At 45.0% G+C, this 15,279-nt stretch overlaps 1 protein-coding gene across 4 annotated transcripts in view; it reads left to right on the forward strand.

Moving 5' to 3' along the window:
- Positions 1–15,279, forward strand: part of CSMD1 (CUB and Sushi multiple domains 1) — a 1,600,646-nt gene that overhangs the window by 1,020,473 nt on the left and 564,894 nt on the right. For all 4 annotated transcript variants that reach the window (XM_081046432.1, XM_081046429.1, XM_081046430.1 and 1 more), the window contains exon 6: positions 7,342–7,454. In XM_081046432.1, coding sequence (XP_080902558.1) covers positions 7,342–7,454 — 113 coding nt within the window. The remainder of the gene's footprint in view (positions 1–7,341; positions 7,455–15,279) is intronic.

Below are 15,279 nucleotides of genomic sequence, written 5' to 3' on the forward strand. Positions count from 1 at the left end.
TAAATGTGCGGAATGAGTCAAAGGGCCCAGGACGGCAGGACACAGTGACACAAAGCCCAGAGGCGTGGACATGTAAGGTGATTAGGGAGCAGTCATAGCTCAGCGTGGCCAGAACACAGCTTTACAACAGGCAACGTGAGAGCTGAAGTAGGAATGGTTTCTCGTACCCTGAAGGGTCCTCAATCCAATGCTAGGAAAGTTGGCCTCTTGTCCCACTGATTAGAGCTATTGGGGATCTTAGAAAAGGGAAGGGTTGGGTGTCCCCACAAGTCTCCACTGTGGTAGCACTGCTCTCAAGTTGCTCTCCTGTCCCCCAGTCTAGCCACTCAGCTGACAAATCACAGCTGAGACAGCACATCCCCTCAGTGGTCTTCATCTAAGAAACAGTTGAAACGTCCTATTATGGGCACTCCCAGTGACCCGAATTTCTATCTGGAGACACTTACCCTGAGTGTCTTCACTCTGAGGTCATTCCTCTCAGAAGGTCTTGGGTATCGTAGCTTGCTCGGTTGTATCTTCAGTCCGACACGAGGTTGTTTGTAAATGTTTGTTGAATTGCTTTGTATTTATGGCCATTTGTGCCAGAGCTACACAGAGCAGATTAGAGTAGACAGGGACAATTAGGAGACCTTTTCAACAGCACAAGTAGAGGACACAGGTGGTGCTTAGTGAGAGGAAAGAAGGGCAGATGTTGGTGTTGCAGGTGGAATGCCCACCACTTAGCACGGAATAGCTATTGCGTATAAATCCCAAGGGGAGGGGCATCCGAGAGGGGGGAGTCACACACATTCTGATGCGTCCCTTGGACCCACTGCAGTTACACTTGCTTTGGTGCAGCCAGGATTACACATCTGACAGCTCGCTGCTTCTAGAAATCCACGGCACACAGTACGGCCATGACCCAAGCATCTGATAATGACCCACACTGGGGTGTTTCTGGGGCCCCTGGCGCATGATCTCCTTGGATTTCCTTAGGAGTGATTAACATCAGGAGATCCTGGGTGTCCAGTCAGGGCCACTGGGGCAGGACACATAGGGGAGCCCATTCAAAGCACATTGTGTGCGTGCAGCCCTGGGAGGTATGCCTGGGTGAGCAGAGACCTTGGTTTCATGCAGAAAGGAACAGCTGTCCTTTCCCAGCCACCGTTTCTTCCTTCCTTACCTGGCTCACCTCTAAAGCTATAAAGGGAAAGAATTCATCCAATGAAGACATGTCACAAACACACAGCAGCCTGGCGTTGGAGCAGGGGACGGTTTATAGAGGGACGCTGGGAAGTGGGACCAGCGTAGCGCCACATGGGAGTGTCTAATGTCACCTCTTGTGTTTCATCGCCTGATGGGTTTTGCGCTGATAAGTACTATGTGCCCAGCACATTGCTAAGTGCTGGAGACACAGTGGGGACAATGCCAGCTTCCAGTGTCACAGGAAAGACAACCGCTCAAGAAGTCATCAGGACATCACTTCTGTGACATGTCTGCAGGACAGGTGCCAGGAGGGGACATCACAGGGAGAGACAGCCTCATGTTTGAGGTGAGGTCGGGCTTCCGCCGAATGTCGCACATGGTCGGAGACCAAAAGGACAACCAGGAATGACCCCAGCAGGAGGGGCGTGCGTGCGTGCGTGCATATGTGTGTGCATGCCCACACACGCTAGACTCCAGGCAAGAGTGTGGCTGTGGAAACACCCAGCGGAGGAGGAAGCATGGGGCTCCCAGTGGGGACAGGAGGAGTCACGCACATCCGGATATAGAAAGTGGGGGCGGGCCTGTGGCTGGGCGGGGCTGAAGGATGGGGGGGCATGCTGGAGGATGGACGACTGCTCAAGGGGCTAGATATTTCTGCAAAAAGCATAGACTGTAACGGGGCACACGGGAAACGGTAAAGGTGATCGCTAGTCACAAGAGTGGATAAAGTGACCAAGAGGGCAGGGGAGGGCTATTGGTATCTACTAACGATAGAATCTGCCGAGAGCCTTGAGGAAAAAAAGAGATTCAAATAGAAAAAAAGTGCTATCCAGGATTGGGCAGCCTGCCGTGGGAGCTCATCGTGCATGCCATGCCATGTGACAGGAAAGTCGGATAGAACAGGTTAATTTTGATGACAGAAAGAACTAACAGACATGGCTTCTGTGGTGTGCTTTTAAATAGGCCGTGGGAGGTTTCTGCTTTGTTTGTTGTTTTTCCCAGAGGGTATATGTGTTATGTGTAAAACTTTTAAAATAAATTTCTAGAAATTCTGTATTTAAATATGCAATGATTGTATGTGTATATATACACGTACACACACACATACACACACACACACACACATAACTCTTCATTGTTTCTCATGTTCTTCCCATGTGAAAACTACCTTTTATTCCATTGTTACTTTCTTCAATACCCAAAATAAGGCTCAGGATAACGATATTAGAAACTCAACATATGTTCATAAGACAGTGGATTTTACTAGTAATGCAATAACAACCAATTAGAAATATGACATTTCAGAAACACTTTGATAAGATAATTCTATTTCATTTTGACAAAGCAGAGATAAATTAAACACCACTCAAATCGTGTTGATTACATGTCCACAAGAGCACACGAAAAAATAACAATTTCTAGATGACTTTGTCCCCAGTCTGACAAGCAGTCAGTCTCTTCGAATAGGTTGGTTAAATTCTTTAGTCTCCTCAGGGAGGCTGAGTTAACTCCTGGTCTGTGTCGATGGTGTTAATGTTTTCTGGCTTCTTAGTTATCACAGTTAAAGAGCTTTAACTATGAGTAACACCCACAATTTATGTGATTTTCTGAAAAAATAAGACATCTGGCTTACTGTTAAAGAAGTACTCAAACAGAGCTCTCTCAAAAAAAGTTAGCATTTCCAAATGCCGTTTGGAAAATTATCTCAATGCATTAACTCTATATTTTTCCAGTTACTTAAGTATAATGAATGAGATGCAATGTTTTAGAACGACGTGCTCAACTCCCTGATATTATGTGTGAGAAAAGTGACCCTGAGAGAGGTCAAGGGAAGCCAGAAGTGACGCTGCTGGAAATAGAGCCCTAGAATTCATGGGAAAGCCATTTAGAGAAAGTGGAACACACTGGTCTGTTCGGTTCTGGCTCTAAGAAGGTCATCTTCACTTTAAGTAGCCCATGAGGCCTACATCCAATTTCATTGTTGGCAGGAGAAAAACCTTGTTGAATCCTTTAAAAGAAATGAATTTGCCAATGGATTAACTTGCTTAATTTGGCATACTGGGGACAAAAAGCAAGAACTTCCAGTTCCTTTAACCATATCTACAGGGACGGCTCGGTGTTCTCACGGTCCCGCTCTGGGGGTTTGCTGACCTAGTTTGAGATGCTCCAGAAATGAAACACACCTAGCATTCCCGCAGGAAGACCCTTTCCCCACCACTCACACTCAGGCATTCTTGTGCCTCACCTTACTCCTTGAGTCCACATATCTTGGATTCACATTATTTCACCAGATTTCTATCCTTTGTTTCTCTGTGTTGAGGACAAGAAATTCAGTATATTGTGAACCAACAGATACAGACATTTGTTATTCCCTGCCACCATTTCCTCTTTTCTCTTCAAAATATCTCTGATTTGTATCTCAGGCTCAACATTCATGTCCATTTTCCACTATTGCCCCACAATTGCCCTCTCGTCTATAAAGCTTTTTTAGAAACCCTGGTGCAGCATAGCTAAGAACTGTAGAGGACGTCTAGAAGACCTCAACCCAACAATGACAGACATTCAATCATTGATCATTACAGACAGGATGTAAACTCTGTTGGTCCTCTCAGATTATTAAGTGTGGGTGATGACATGTTCTACTGTATGTCCTCTCTTTCTGGGCTGCTTTAGAATGAAAAGTAGGACGTGGATTTATTAAAAGATTGTAGTTGTTTTCCATTGTTGCCACTACAAATTAACACAAACTTGATAGCTACACCAACACAAATATTTTATCTTATGGTTCTACAGTTCGTGCGCTTAATAAGGGTTTTGCTGGAATAAAAGCAACATGTCAGCAGGAGGCTTTCTGGAGGCTCCAGGAGAGAATGCATTTCATTGTCTTTCCCAGATTCTAGGGGCACCTGGCCCTTGGCTCATGGTTGCTTCCTCCATCTCAAGGTCACCAATCATGGGTGGAGTTCGCACATGTGAATGAACCTCCTTCCGTAGGTTCATTTTCTCCCTCTGACTCGCTTTTTCTGCCTCTGTATTCCATTTTTAAGGATCTTTTTGATTACATTGGGGCACCTGATAATCCAGGATAATCTCTCCAGCTCAAGGTGTGTAACTTCATAACATTTCAATGGCCCTTTTCCCATGTCAGGTGACATAGTCACAAGTTCTGGGATTAGGACGTGTACACCTTTGGGAGGCATTACCACAAAGGTATTTGGTTGAATTATTTACCTCAAAAGCTTATCCGAACCATCAAGTTCTTAGTAAAGCAATGCTACCTCCACTGGTTTCCATGTTAATCAATTTTCTTTAGTTTGTAATGAAGGAAGAATTGATTGTCTAATATAATCTTCCTTAAATGACAGCTCTGAGGGTAGCCTCAGCCAGGGGGAAGGTAACAGAAAAACTCACAGTTCCAAAGATAGGTCTTACTTACAAACCAGCTCCCTGACACTCCCAAGAACCAGATGTGGATATTTGTTTAATTCACACAAATCTATGCACATCAACCCACTCTGGAGTGTGACACCTTGCAGGGCTTGGCTCTGACCTTGGGGCATGAATCATAATATGTAACTGTTACAAAGCCCTCACTTTGATTCTGTATAAGAGGAGTCTGTACAGGAGTTACGCACTTTTTGAAACTTTAGTTATAAAAGTGAACTTGGTACACATCATCTAACTGTCTCACTGCCCAGCATTTCCCCAAACTGCCTCCTGTATATGAAAGAAGGTGAGCACACAGTGGCCAACAGGCAAATCCGGCCCATAAGTTAAGAATTATTCTTACCTTGTTAAGTGGCTGAAAGAACATTAAAAAAAAGTAATACTATTTTTACCCCCAAAAAAGGACATGAAATACAACTTCCAGTGTCCATAAGTAAAGTGTTATCAGAACCCTACCACAGGGAACCCAGGTCAGTGTTTGCACAGGGCAGAGCTGAGCAGTTGGATCAGAGACCATGTGACCCATAGCCCCTAAAATAATCCTATCTGACCCATCGCAGGGGGAGTATGTTGACAAAAGCAATACTGACGTTTTCTGGGTAGGTGTTTGGCAAATGGGGCGATGAAGAGAGGGGCTGTTTATGGGCATTGCTAATGTTAATGAAGCTGAAATGCAATGCCGTCTAGCATTTGAGATCAGAGTCACTCCAAGAGAACTAATCATGTGTGTGTGTGTAAGATTTATGTATATTTACATACATAAATCTTTAAAGCAACAAAAAGCTAACACGGATTTCAATTATTAAAAATTTCAGTAAATAAAATGTAGATAAGCTGGATAGACTGTCTGTGGTTAAATCCAAAATTTACTTTTCTCTTGGCCATTGTTAGTATTAGGCAAAGAGGTATGTGACGTATTTCCAACAGAATTTGTAACATAATCTCAGCAGGAAAAAAAAGGGGGCCAGAGAGCCGTCAAACAAAATATCAGAATGACGAAATGCTTCTTGGAGCCAGCCTTACCCGACTTTCCCAGTTAGTACTACATAAATCCAAACTAACAGGCAGATCTGAGTAGTATATTTCCTCTTACAGAAGATTATTTCCAACAGTGACATAAACACTGTTGCAATTGGTTACAGTCAAGGGTTGGCTTTTAACTTTAAATGGATACTGCACATTTCTAAACCTGAAAGTTGAAATTGAACACCCTGACATCAGAAAGCTTGGCGACATATTTCATTGGATGCTGCTTTTCCTCCAGGTAGTAGGGTTGGCAGGAGTCAGCCCAGACCTGGTAAATCCCACGCATAGAACACGGTTTCCAGCTTGACCAAGCAGCAGAGGTCCTCACAGGCCAGCCTGCAAAGGGCAGTGCAGGGTTCTGCCACACGCCAATGGTTAAAGTCTTACAGATGTTCTACACCAGCGAGATTGTTTTGAAAATAGGTTGGCCAGCTGAGGTGCAAAATAATCATACAATGAGTAGCCACTTGTAAGTAACATTTGAAACTGCTTTAGGACCATTTATGGGAGATGTAGATGTAGATACAGATGTAGAGATAGAGAGATAGAGAGATAGAGAGATAGAGATAGAGATGATAGATAGATAGAGATATAGATATAGATATATAGACAGATAGATAAATAGACAGACAGACAGACAGACAGACAGACAGATAGATAGAGATATAGATATATAGATATATAGGTTGGTGCAAAACTAATTACGATTTTTGCAATTATTTTCAACCTTTTAAACTGCAATTACTTTTGCACCAACCTAAGCATTACATTAGCGTCTCAATGGAGGTATTTTCAAATGCAACGTACAGACTGGAAAACTGAGACACCCCAGGTGTGCAGGCCTCAGGTAGGACCAGCAGAGCCAGCCCATCGTCCTGTGTCTGACAGTGTCCCAGCGTCTGGCACAGCCTGACCCCTGCTCCCCAAAAGGCATGGACTTCTCTGTGGGGACACAAAGTTTCCAAGGGCAGGAAGGAGATCACTAACTTTTCTGTGACAACTAAACTATGCATTTTAAAGTGGACTAGATCTTTTCCACAGCTTAACCAGAGATTGACTGTGGCTGATGTTTGAAAGATTTAATTGTGTTGCATATGCTCTTTTACTCAAACATGATTTTCTTCCATCTCAGAACTTCTTGACGGTTCTTGTCACTAGTCTCATAAACACGCCCTTTCGTCACCCCTGTAGGAAAGGTCCCTGCCGTGAATTCTGCACGGGAGCCCTAGACACATGGAAAACTCGCTGTCAAGCATGAGAAGCCGTGTGACTGAGACGACTTCCAGTGAAACACAATTTCTCAGTGTTCCAATAGTGAATGGCAGGGTTTTATCATTTGCCTCCTTCTTTTCTTTTTATACTGCTTTATGATTGAACTCATGATACAAAGAAATAAGAAATCAAAAAAAATATCTTCGTTTATTTATCATTAATAAAGAAGACTCAAAATGTAAAATGTTTGTGAAAGCCTTCATTTCCTAAAGAATAAATATCGCATTTGTATGTGGGCAAAGAAAAAATTATCTGAATCATTTCAAAGTTTAAATGTAGCTAATAAATGACTTCTGTTTTAAGCATCTCACAATAAAGACTGTCCGTAGTCAATTTTAAAAGTGGGTTTGCTATAGGCCATTTGCTCTGTTGGTTTACAAGGGGGATTTTTTTCTTCATTCTCTTTTCCAGGCTGACGGGAATGAATCTTCCTTCTCCTGTTATCAGTAGCAAGAATTGGTTAAGACTCCATTTCACATCTGACAGCAACCATCGACGCAAAGGATTTAATGCCCAGTTTCAAGGTAAGAATGTTCCATCTTATAAGAAAAAAAAAAATAGCAGAAGATCTGCTGGTCCTTTCCAACTCTGAAACTTTATGATTCTCTTGCTAAAGAGGAAACAAGATATATATGCTTGAAAACATCTCTATTTCTTATATGAACAGTTAACATTAGAAATCCGTAGTAACTTATTAATGATGCCTTATTACTGTGGTATATGCATTTTCTTGTTTTGCTGGAATTATTGGTAAGTTTTAGTCAGTAAATATTGATTAGCATTAATTTTAATTCCTATGCACCTAACCACTAAATATCCCCGTGGTCTGGTTATTTTCTTGATCTGTGCTCTAAGGATGGCATAGCATATAGGTGGCAGGAAATTGCATAAGTGCCTCATGATGTCACTTTTAGTCCTAACAGGTACTCACGTTACATAAAGCCAGCTACCTGATTTAGCGATTTATACATAAAGGAACCTCAAAACCAAACTGCTGAGTCTGTAGCTGAGTAAACCGGAAAGACTCTAGTCAGTTGTGTGCAGGGTTGATTGTGAAACTTTCTGTTCATATCTAATTTCTGATGTTTAGACCTGGATAGCATTGTATCATTTCCTATATGTTTCTAATAATCACTAATACTTATCAATACAATGGAAAGAATGCAATCTATTAAGAGGCCCAACGAAAACCATTCCACATGCATGTCAAATAAAAATAGTATGATTGTGTTGGACAGTGTGATGCTTTCCCCAGCACACTGCTCACACGCCCCCCAAAACATGACTCTAAGAAAGTTCAGCTAGGGCAGCTTTCCTTGAAACTTGTGCACGCGGCCAGGACCCCAAAAGGCGGACAGTATATACAACTCCCTGCCCAGAAACTAGTTGGTAGGAAGGAGAGTCTGTAAACAACTCCCACCCAGGGAGGTTGTATTAGTGTCCCAACAAGTGGGTCTGAGCCACCAATCAGTATTTAGAATGCCTCTTGACTGATCACAAAATTAGGCAGGTAAATCTATAGAGTTGTTTCTAAGCTGTTGGTTGATCTTCTCCAGTGGTGCTGATGAATTGATTGGCATGCACAACAGAGAAACGTCTCGGTATCATCCTCCAGGCTTGGTCAGTGCATGTGGCAACCTCAGCAGGGATCGCAAGAAAAGTCAGAAATAGAACATCAAATCTGAAGATACTAGGAATTCATAGATATAAGAAACATATGGGTTGGCAGAAAATTGCAACAGCTAGGACATGTCAGCCACTGATGTTAAAAGAATGTATGTCATTCAAAGTGGTGAGTTTTGCACATACGTCCAAAGAGATAAAAAGATGTAAAAATGGACGGTAGATGTGGGGTAGATGTGGCTTCCCAGTAGCAGATCAGAAACCCTTCCCGGGCTCGTCCTGAAGTCCAACTCCAAGACCACGTAGTGAGAGGGCTGCCCCGCTGTTTGTCATGAGCACACGGGCCTCATTTCCCAGGAAGTATCCTGCTTTTGACCATCTTAGCAGACTGTGTTTGGAAGGTTGGGTTCAGGAATGTCACTGCTTTCAAAAGACACCTGCCCAGGTGGAGAGGAGTGGGACGTTGATGGAAACATTCAGAAATGGACCTGCCAGCTCAAAAGGAGCGTGGTAAAGGCTGGGCAGAAAAGCAGTGTGTTGCGGCTTCTGGCTCAGGAGGGCAGTGCTGTGACCCGTGAATGGAAGCTGCCCGACGGGCTTCCTGCTCATTCTCAATCAGGCCTGAGGGCATCAGAACAGCAGACAGAGCTCTAGCTGCTGCAGACATGGCCCCTCTCAGAGACACCCCCCCAGCCGGTCCACTGACCCTCTTTGTGTGTCATGCTGTCCCGACTTTGCAAGTAGGAGGCTTCGGGGTTTTCATTCTGAGGCCAAATGGGAAACCTTCCTGTCCTCCAGGGAACACACATCGTTCATGTAAATCTCCCCTTTCTTCTCTGCCTGGATTGAACACCCAATCTGCACTGTCCTTTCATTTCAACTCAACAAAATAAGGAGGGAAAACACATTGTTGTTATTACCAACACAATTGCAAAAAACGGCAGCACAGCCAATAACATCCCAGAAAACCAACAAGTACAACAATACTAGCAGTGAGAACTTACGTAGTATTTGCCAAATGCTATTTAATGTCTGTGTAAATAGTCTGTCAAACGACCCAGATCTTGGGTGATTTGGAGGAGAAAGGGAACCTTTTGATAAAAACACATTTCTATGCCTATTGCCTTAGTAACATAACTGCATCTACATTTGTTATTTGTGGTCACTTTGAAGATTATAAAAACCCCATGAGTGTTACTTAGAGTAAATATGATTGCAAGTTATGTGGAGTTCCTATGGGAACCCGCTGTGGTCCCCAAGCCACTAACGCAGCCCTCTGGTGATCTCTCCATACGAAATTGCCTCTCCATCCAAGACGATGATGGCTGCATGCAATTTGATAACTTCTGAAAACAAAGAGTACACTCTTCCTAACTTTGCACTTTTCTTGGTCAAATAAACCAACCACCACCACCATAAAATATTTTTCCTTCTCTTTCTTTCTGGTTTTAGCTTTCATCTCTACATTCTTCATTCTCTGAATCTTACACTTCCATGGCTTTCTCTCTTCAATCATGCAATCAAGTTATGCCAAAATTAGTACTAAGTTTGACTGACAAGAAAAACCGCTCTATAGTTGCTACTCCTAAAATATACTCACTTTTAAAATAGCATTGTGAACAAAAGAGGTAACAAATGCAGCAAAAGCTGTGTGATAGATTTGCAATATCTGTGTACATACTGAGCTCTCGTGGAGTGGCAGATTTGAGTAGGATGCAGGATTTTTTTAACGTCAGCTGAAAATTGAGCCCATCCTTAATATGTTACTTCTATCACTAATTATGAGATAATTGCCTTGTTAGCGCCATTTGTCATCTCGACATTTTTGATGTCTACAAGATTACTTTTTTAAAGATATATTAATCTTGAGCCATAAATGCCTCTTCACTATTAAGTAGCCACATATGTGTTGAACTCCAGTTTTACATATGTTTACCTGGCTATTTATAAAATTGCAATTTTTCACAAAAGGCAATTCCCATTGATTTCTGTACCTGATAAATCATTGTGAAAGTGTTTGTAATAATGTCCCCATTTATGTAGAGAACGCCCTGTCTCATTAATCAAAAGAAAACCTGAGCACGGATTTACATCTTGTGTTGACACAAATAATTAGCTTTCCTTTTGGGGGCTAGTTCTCCATAACTGTTGATTTCCCTTTTGATTTTAAAGGAAGACTTTATAGAAAATAAAGACTTTCGTGTTGTTACAAATATATTTTGGGAAATGAGGGGCTTCATGTTTTCAAGCTAATTCAAGTTTGGGCAGGACATGCATTCCCCACTCTCCAGCGCTCACGGGGACTGCAAGTCCAAGTCCAAGTCCAAAGGCTGGAGCTAAGGGGTAGGGACAGACCTGGCTCCCAGCGCTGACGCATGTGTCCACCTCGCCCTTTAGAACAGCACCTCTTCAATTAGTAAGGGCCGAAATCTAGAAGGTGCTCAATTAATACTATATGTTGGAGAAGTGAAGGGAATGAACTCTTCATCCTCTCCTCCAGGCTGCAGGGACCACTGGTCTGCGGCACCAGTGAGGAGCCTGTGGGTGGCGCTCTGGTTCATTCTTGTGGCCTTAGATGCCATCTCTCTCTTCCACTAAGGGCACCCTTCTGATAGGTATGGACAGGTAGTTTTCTTTTGATCAAAATAAATTAGCAAAATCTAATCTTATAACCTCTCAGTAATTCTTAAAGCCCCTAAATCTCTAAAAGAAAAACAGTTTTGCATAAATATAAATTCACTCAAATCAGAAACCCATACCACTTTCCCTAAATGTACGGGGTGCCACAAAAGTGTACAAAAGTGGACACTTGGGTCAGCGTGGCTCAAGCAGCAGCTCACCATAATCAGAAGTGTCTGGACGCTGATGGGAACCACTGTGAGCTCCTCTTGTAATTGCAGAAGTCAAACGTGACTTGTATTCATCTTTTGTTATCAGTATATATTGAGTATTACAATTTCAATAGCTTTTTCCTTTCTTAAAATGTGTGTACTTTTGGGGGGGTGCTCTCTGTATATACTTTAACTTGTCTCAGAACCAAGATTCTTGCAAAGTGCCATCTCCATACTTTTAATAACTCAAAGAGGGGACCCATGCCTGTGTGTGTTCCAAGGAGCTGACTCTTGGCCTGGCGTTTTCATTCAGTACTTGTTATGAGCCAATATCTTTTCTGCTAGTGCATCTTGCTACTTTATAAAAGGAGAAGAATAGTATCTGCCTCCCCGAGTCACTGGATACTATGTTTCCCTGAAAATAAGACCTAAGCGGAAAATAAGCCCTAGCATGATTTTTCAGGATGTTTGTAATATAAAATAAGCCCTACTGTATTTCCCCAAAATTAAGACCGGGTCTTCTATTAATTTTTGCTCCAAAAGACACATTAGGGCTTATTTTCTATGGCAAGCATCCTGAAAAATCATGCTAGGGCTTATTTTCCACTTAGTTCTCATTTTCGGGGAGACAGGGTAGCTAATCACAAGAGAAGAAAGTGTGGCAGGAGCTTTGCAAGCTGCAATGACGCGTGAGTGTTCACGACCCTGGGGCGTCCTTCCACATGCTTGGGACCCCATGCTTCCCAACCCAAAGTCACTAAAACAAAGAGGCCGATGTTCAACGTTTTAAGAGAGATGAAAATCTCATAAATGGGCGGACTCTTCTCGCACACTGTTGGCAGAAATCTGAACTGCTGCCACTTCTTTGGGAAACGGTTTACTGTGAAGCCGACCTCAGAGTTGTCTGGAAGCAGCAGCTGCCCTCTGGGTGCGGACCTAACAGAAATGAGGACACAGGTGAATACCCAACACGTGGGCGTTTATTGCTGAGAAAGGGCACCTTACTGTGTGTGTGCGTGTGTGTGCATATGTGTGCGAATGTGTGTGTACATTTCAATTTAAATGTGTTTTTAAAAATTGTCGGAACCCCCTCCCCCCAAAATGACAAATTCGTTTGAGTTTTCGTGCAAATAAGACCAGGCAGAAATGCCTAGAGCCCCCCACTCAGTGCTGTGGTGCCTTGAATGTCAGAAGTAGCAGAGGCCACATCCTGATACAAGGAAAGGGACGCGTAAGGAATCAGCCTGCAGCTCACAGCTCACCAAGGACGGAACCGGGACCAAAACACAATGAGCGCCCTGACCTCCCTCAGTGTCCGCTGTTCCAACTCTTTTCTCCCGACCTGGGACCTGCTCCACCCATTTCCAATCAGAACTTCTCCAATTAGCTTTCTTTGAGGAGCAGCGATTTATTTTTGTACAAGTGAAATCCCAATGAAAACAGCAACATGTTAAGACAGCTGTAAGGCAGTGACAGCTTTCTCGGTTTTCGCAGGCTGATCCAGTCCCAGCCCAAAACTGCAGTCCGGTGAGGGGCGGTGTGGTAACAATGACAGAGGGGGTGAGCAGGAATAATACACTCAGGGCATGAAGCATTGAAAACACAATGTATGAAGCAAATATAAACACGTGTGTATGTGGAAGCAAAGAGCTGCATGGAGGCATGGGTGGTGGTGAGGAGAAGTAAATGTTTGCGGAGTTCTGAGAGGAGGGAACATGACACGGTGAGCCAGGAGAGGCTTCTCAGCGAGCCCCTGCCTGTGTTGCTCGCACGTGGCACAGACACAGGGGTCCCGGAAGCCACCACGCAGACACGCCGAGCCCCGTGTCACTCCTGCCACCTTTCACTCCATCTGAGCGCGTTCACTGTGTGACGACTGGGGTGCAGTGTCTGCCCCAAGCCCGCGGAGGGATGCAAAACCCACTGGAGGCACAAAGCGCTGGAGTTGAGTCCCAGGTCTATTGTACCGAAGCCTCCGTTTCCCGCGTGCGAAACTGGGATGGGAGCAACGATGGGCCGTGGACAGAGGTGGAGATGATCCTGTGTGGCGTCTTATACTTGGGTCTGTGGTCACCACCTGGGAAAACCCCTCTGCCACCCTGCCTGTCTCTTTCCTGGGCTCAGCGTGCAAACCCCACAAGTGCTCTGCAGGGTTTTATTACTTTGAGAAACTTCCTGGAAATCCTGGAGTGATTTTTTTTTTATTGCTTCATCTCTTAAGGCCCCTCTGCTCTTCTCGTTTACCCTACATCACTGGCCCAAGCACAATGGCCACCCATCGGACACCATGTCAAGTGGAATGAAATGCCATTCAGCTCCCTTCCTGGGTATCTGCAGCATGGCCTGCAGGGCGCTAGGAGACAGAAGCCCAAACACCGAGTCCTAGCCCGGGTGTCCAGTGAAGAAGCCAGGAACACAAGAGTGTCACCTGACAACTCCGACACAGTGTGAGTGCAGCTATGCACAAAATGCTCTGGAATTAGAAAGACGCCCCTCTACTGAGCTCGTAGGAGGCAGGTTCCCTGGAGAAGAGAGTGCCTGGGTTGCACTCAGGTAGCCAGGAAGGAGGGCCAGGAGGGTGCAGGGTACAGGAGAGGCAGAGGCAGAGCTAGCGTGTGTCCGGGGCCCTGCAAACACAACAGTTCAACATGGAGCACAAAAGAAGATGGATGGAGCGATGAGAAAATAAAACTGCAAGGGGATGAGCTAGGATGTGGAAGGTTTTAAGACTATACTTAAACACTTGTCCGTAACCATGGATAAGCGAGGGGGTCACAGGAGTGTCTGAGCACAGGACTGGAGATGGACACACACTGCATGGCAAACACTGTGAGCTGCTTCCCTATGCTCACAGGCAGCCCCTGGGGGTGTCTCCAAAAGCAGGGATGTGCGGTGGAACCTTCTAAGAGGCTCAACACAGGAGCAAAGATGGTCCCCAGGGGCTCAGTTTTAAAGAAGAGGAAGCGACCTTGCTGAGATGCACAGCCTTCTGTCCAAGGTCCAGCCACGATCACATCTAATGCATCGTCTGTCAGAGAATGTGTGCATGGGAAGTGTGTGTGCGTGTGTGTGTGGTGATGGCGTAAACTCGGTGAAGGGAGAGCCCCCTGCCAACAGTGCAGCCCCCCGTCTTCACCCGAGTGCAGAGAACCAGATGTGCCAGCAGACTGATGTGAAGCGTGGTGGCCTGGATGGCAGGCCCGGGAAGCGGTGGTCTGATGGTCCCGCAGCTTCCTGTGGGGAACACAGAAGGGAGGTTGTGTTAATCGGCGTACTAGGGGCGTCACGTAAGTTCTCTGTTGACGTTAATGACAGGAAAGGAAAGGCCCTGCGTCATGGAGCCGTGGGAGCACCCAGACAGCCGGGGGTGCTGAGCCAGACGGATGCAGCGGGGACAGGCCCCGGGCCTGGGGGTTGGGGCTGCTGGGTTGGGCTGCACTGGTTCTAAGCTCAGGCTTCGGCAGTGGGCCGGGAAGCGTCACATTCCACACGGAGCACGTCCACTGAGCTGGTCTGTGGACGATGGCACTGTGCAGACTCACAGCCCGTCCCCCCGCGGGGTGAGTGACGGTGCCCCGTGAATGAGTAACCTACCGAGTGACCCCTGTGGTTCTTACATCCTTCTGAGCACTGGGTATTTGGCCCTGTCCTGAGGTATGCAACGTGTCAGAGAGCTGAAAACCTGTTTGCTGGGCTCCAAGGTTGTGGGCACATCTGAGCTGAGGGATTGGCAGAGGTAATAGTCCGAGAGGTCACCTGCCTGCAGGGCTGTGGACCTGGCTCAGGTGACACACAGTTCTAATGCTCCCATTTGTCTGAAGTACCTTTGGCCAAAACCCCTCAGCTACTGCCCAAGGTAACCTCCGGCTGGCTGTGAAATGAGGGTTTCTTACAC

The sequence above is a fragment of the Rhinolophus hipposideros genome, assembly GCF_964194185.1.
Source record: "Rhinolophus hipposideros genome assembly, chromosome: 4".
Lineage (NCBI taxonomy): Eukaryota > Metazoa > Chordata > Mammalia > Chiroptera > Rhinolophidae > Rhinolophus > Rhinolophus hipposideros.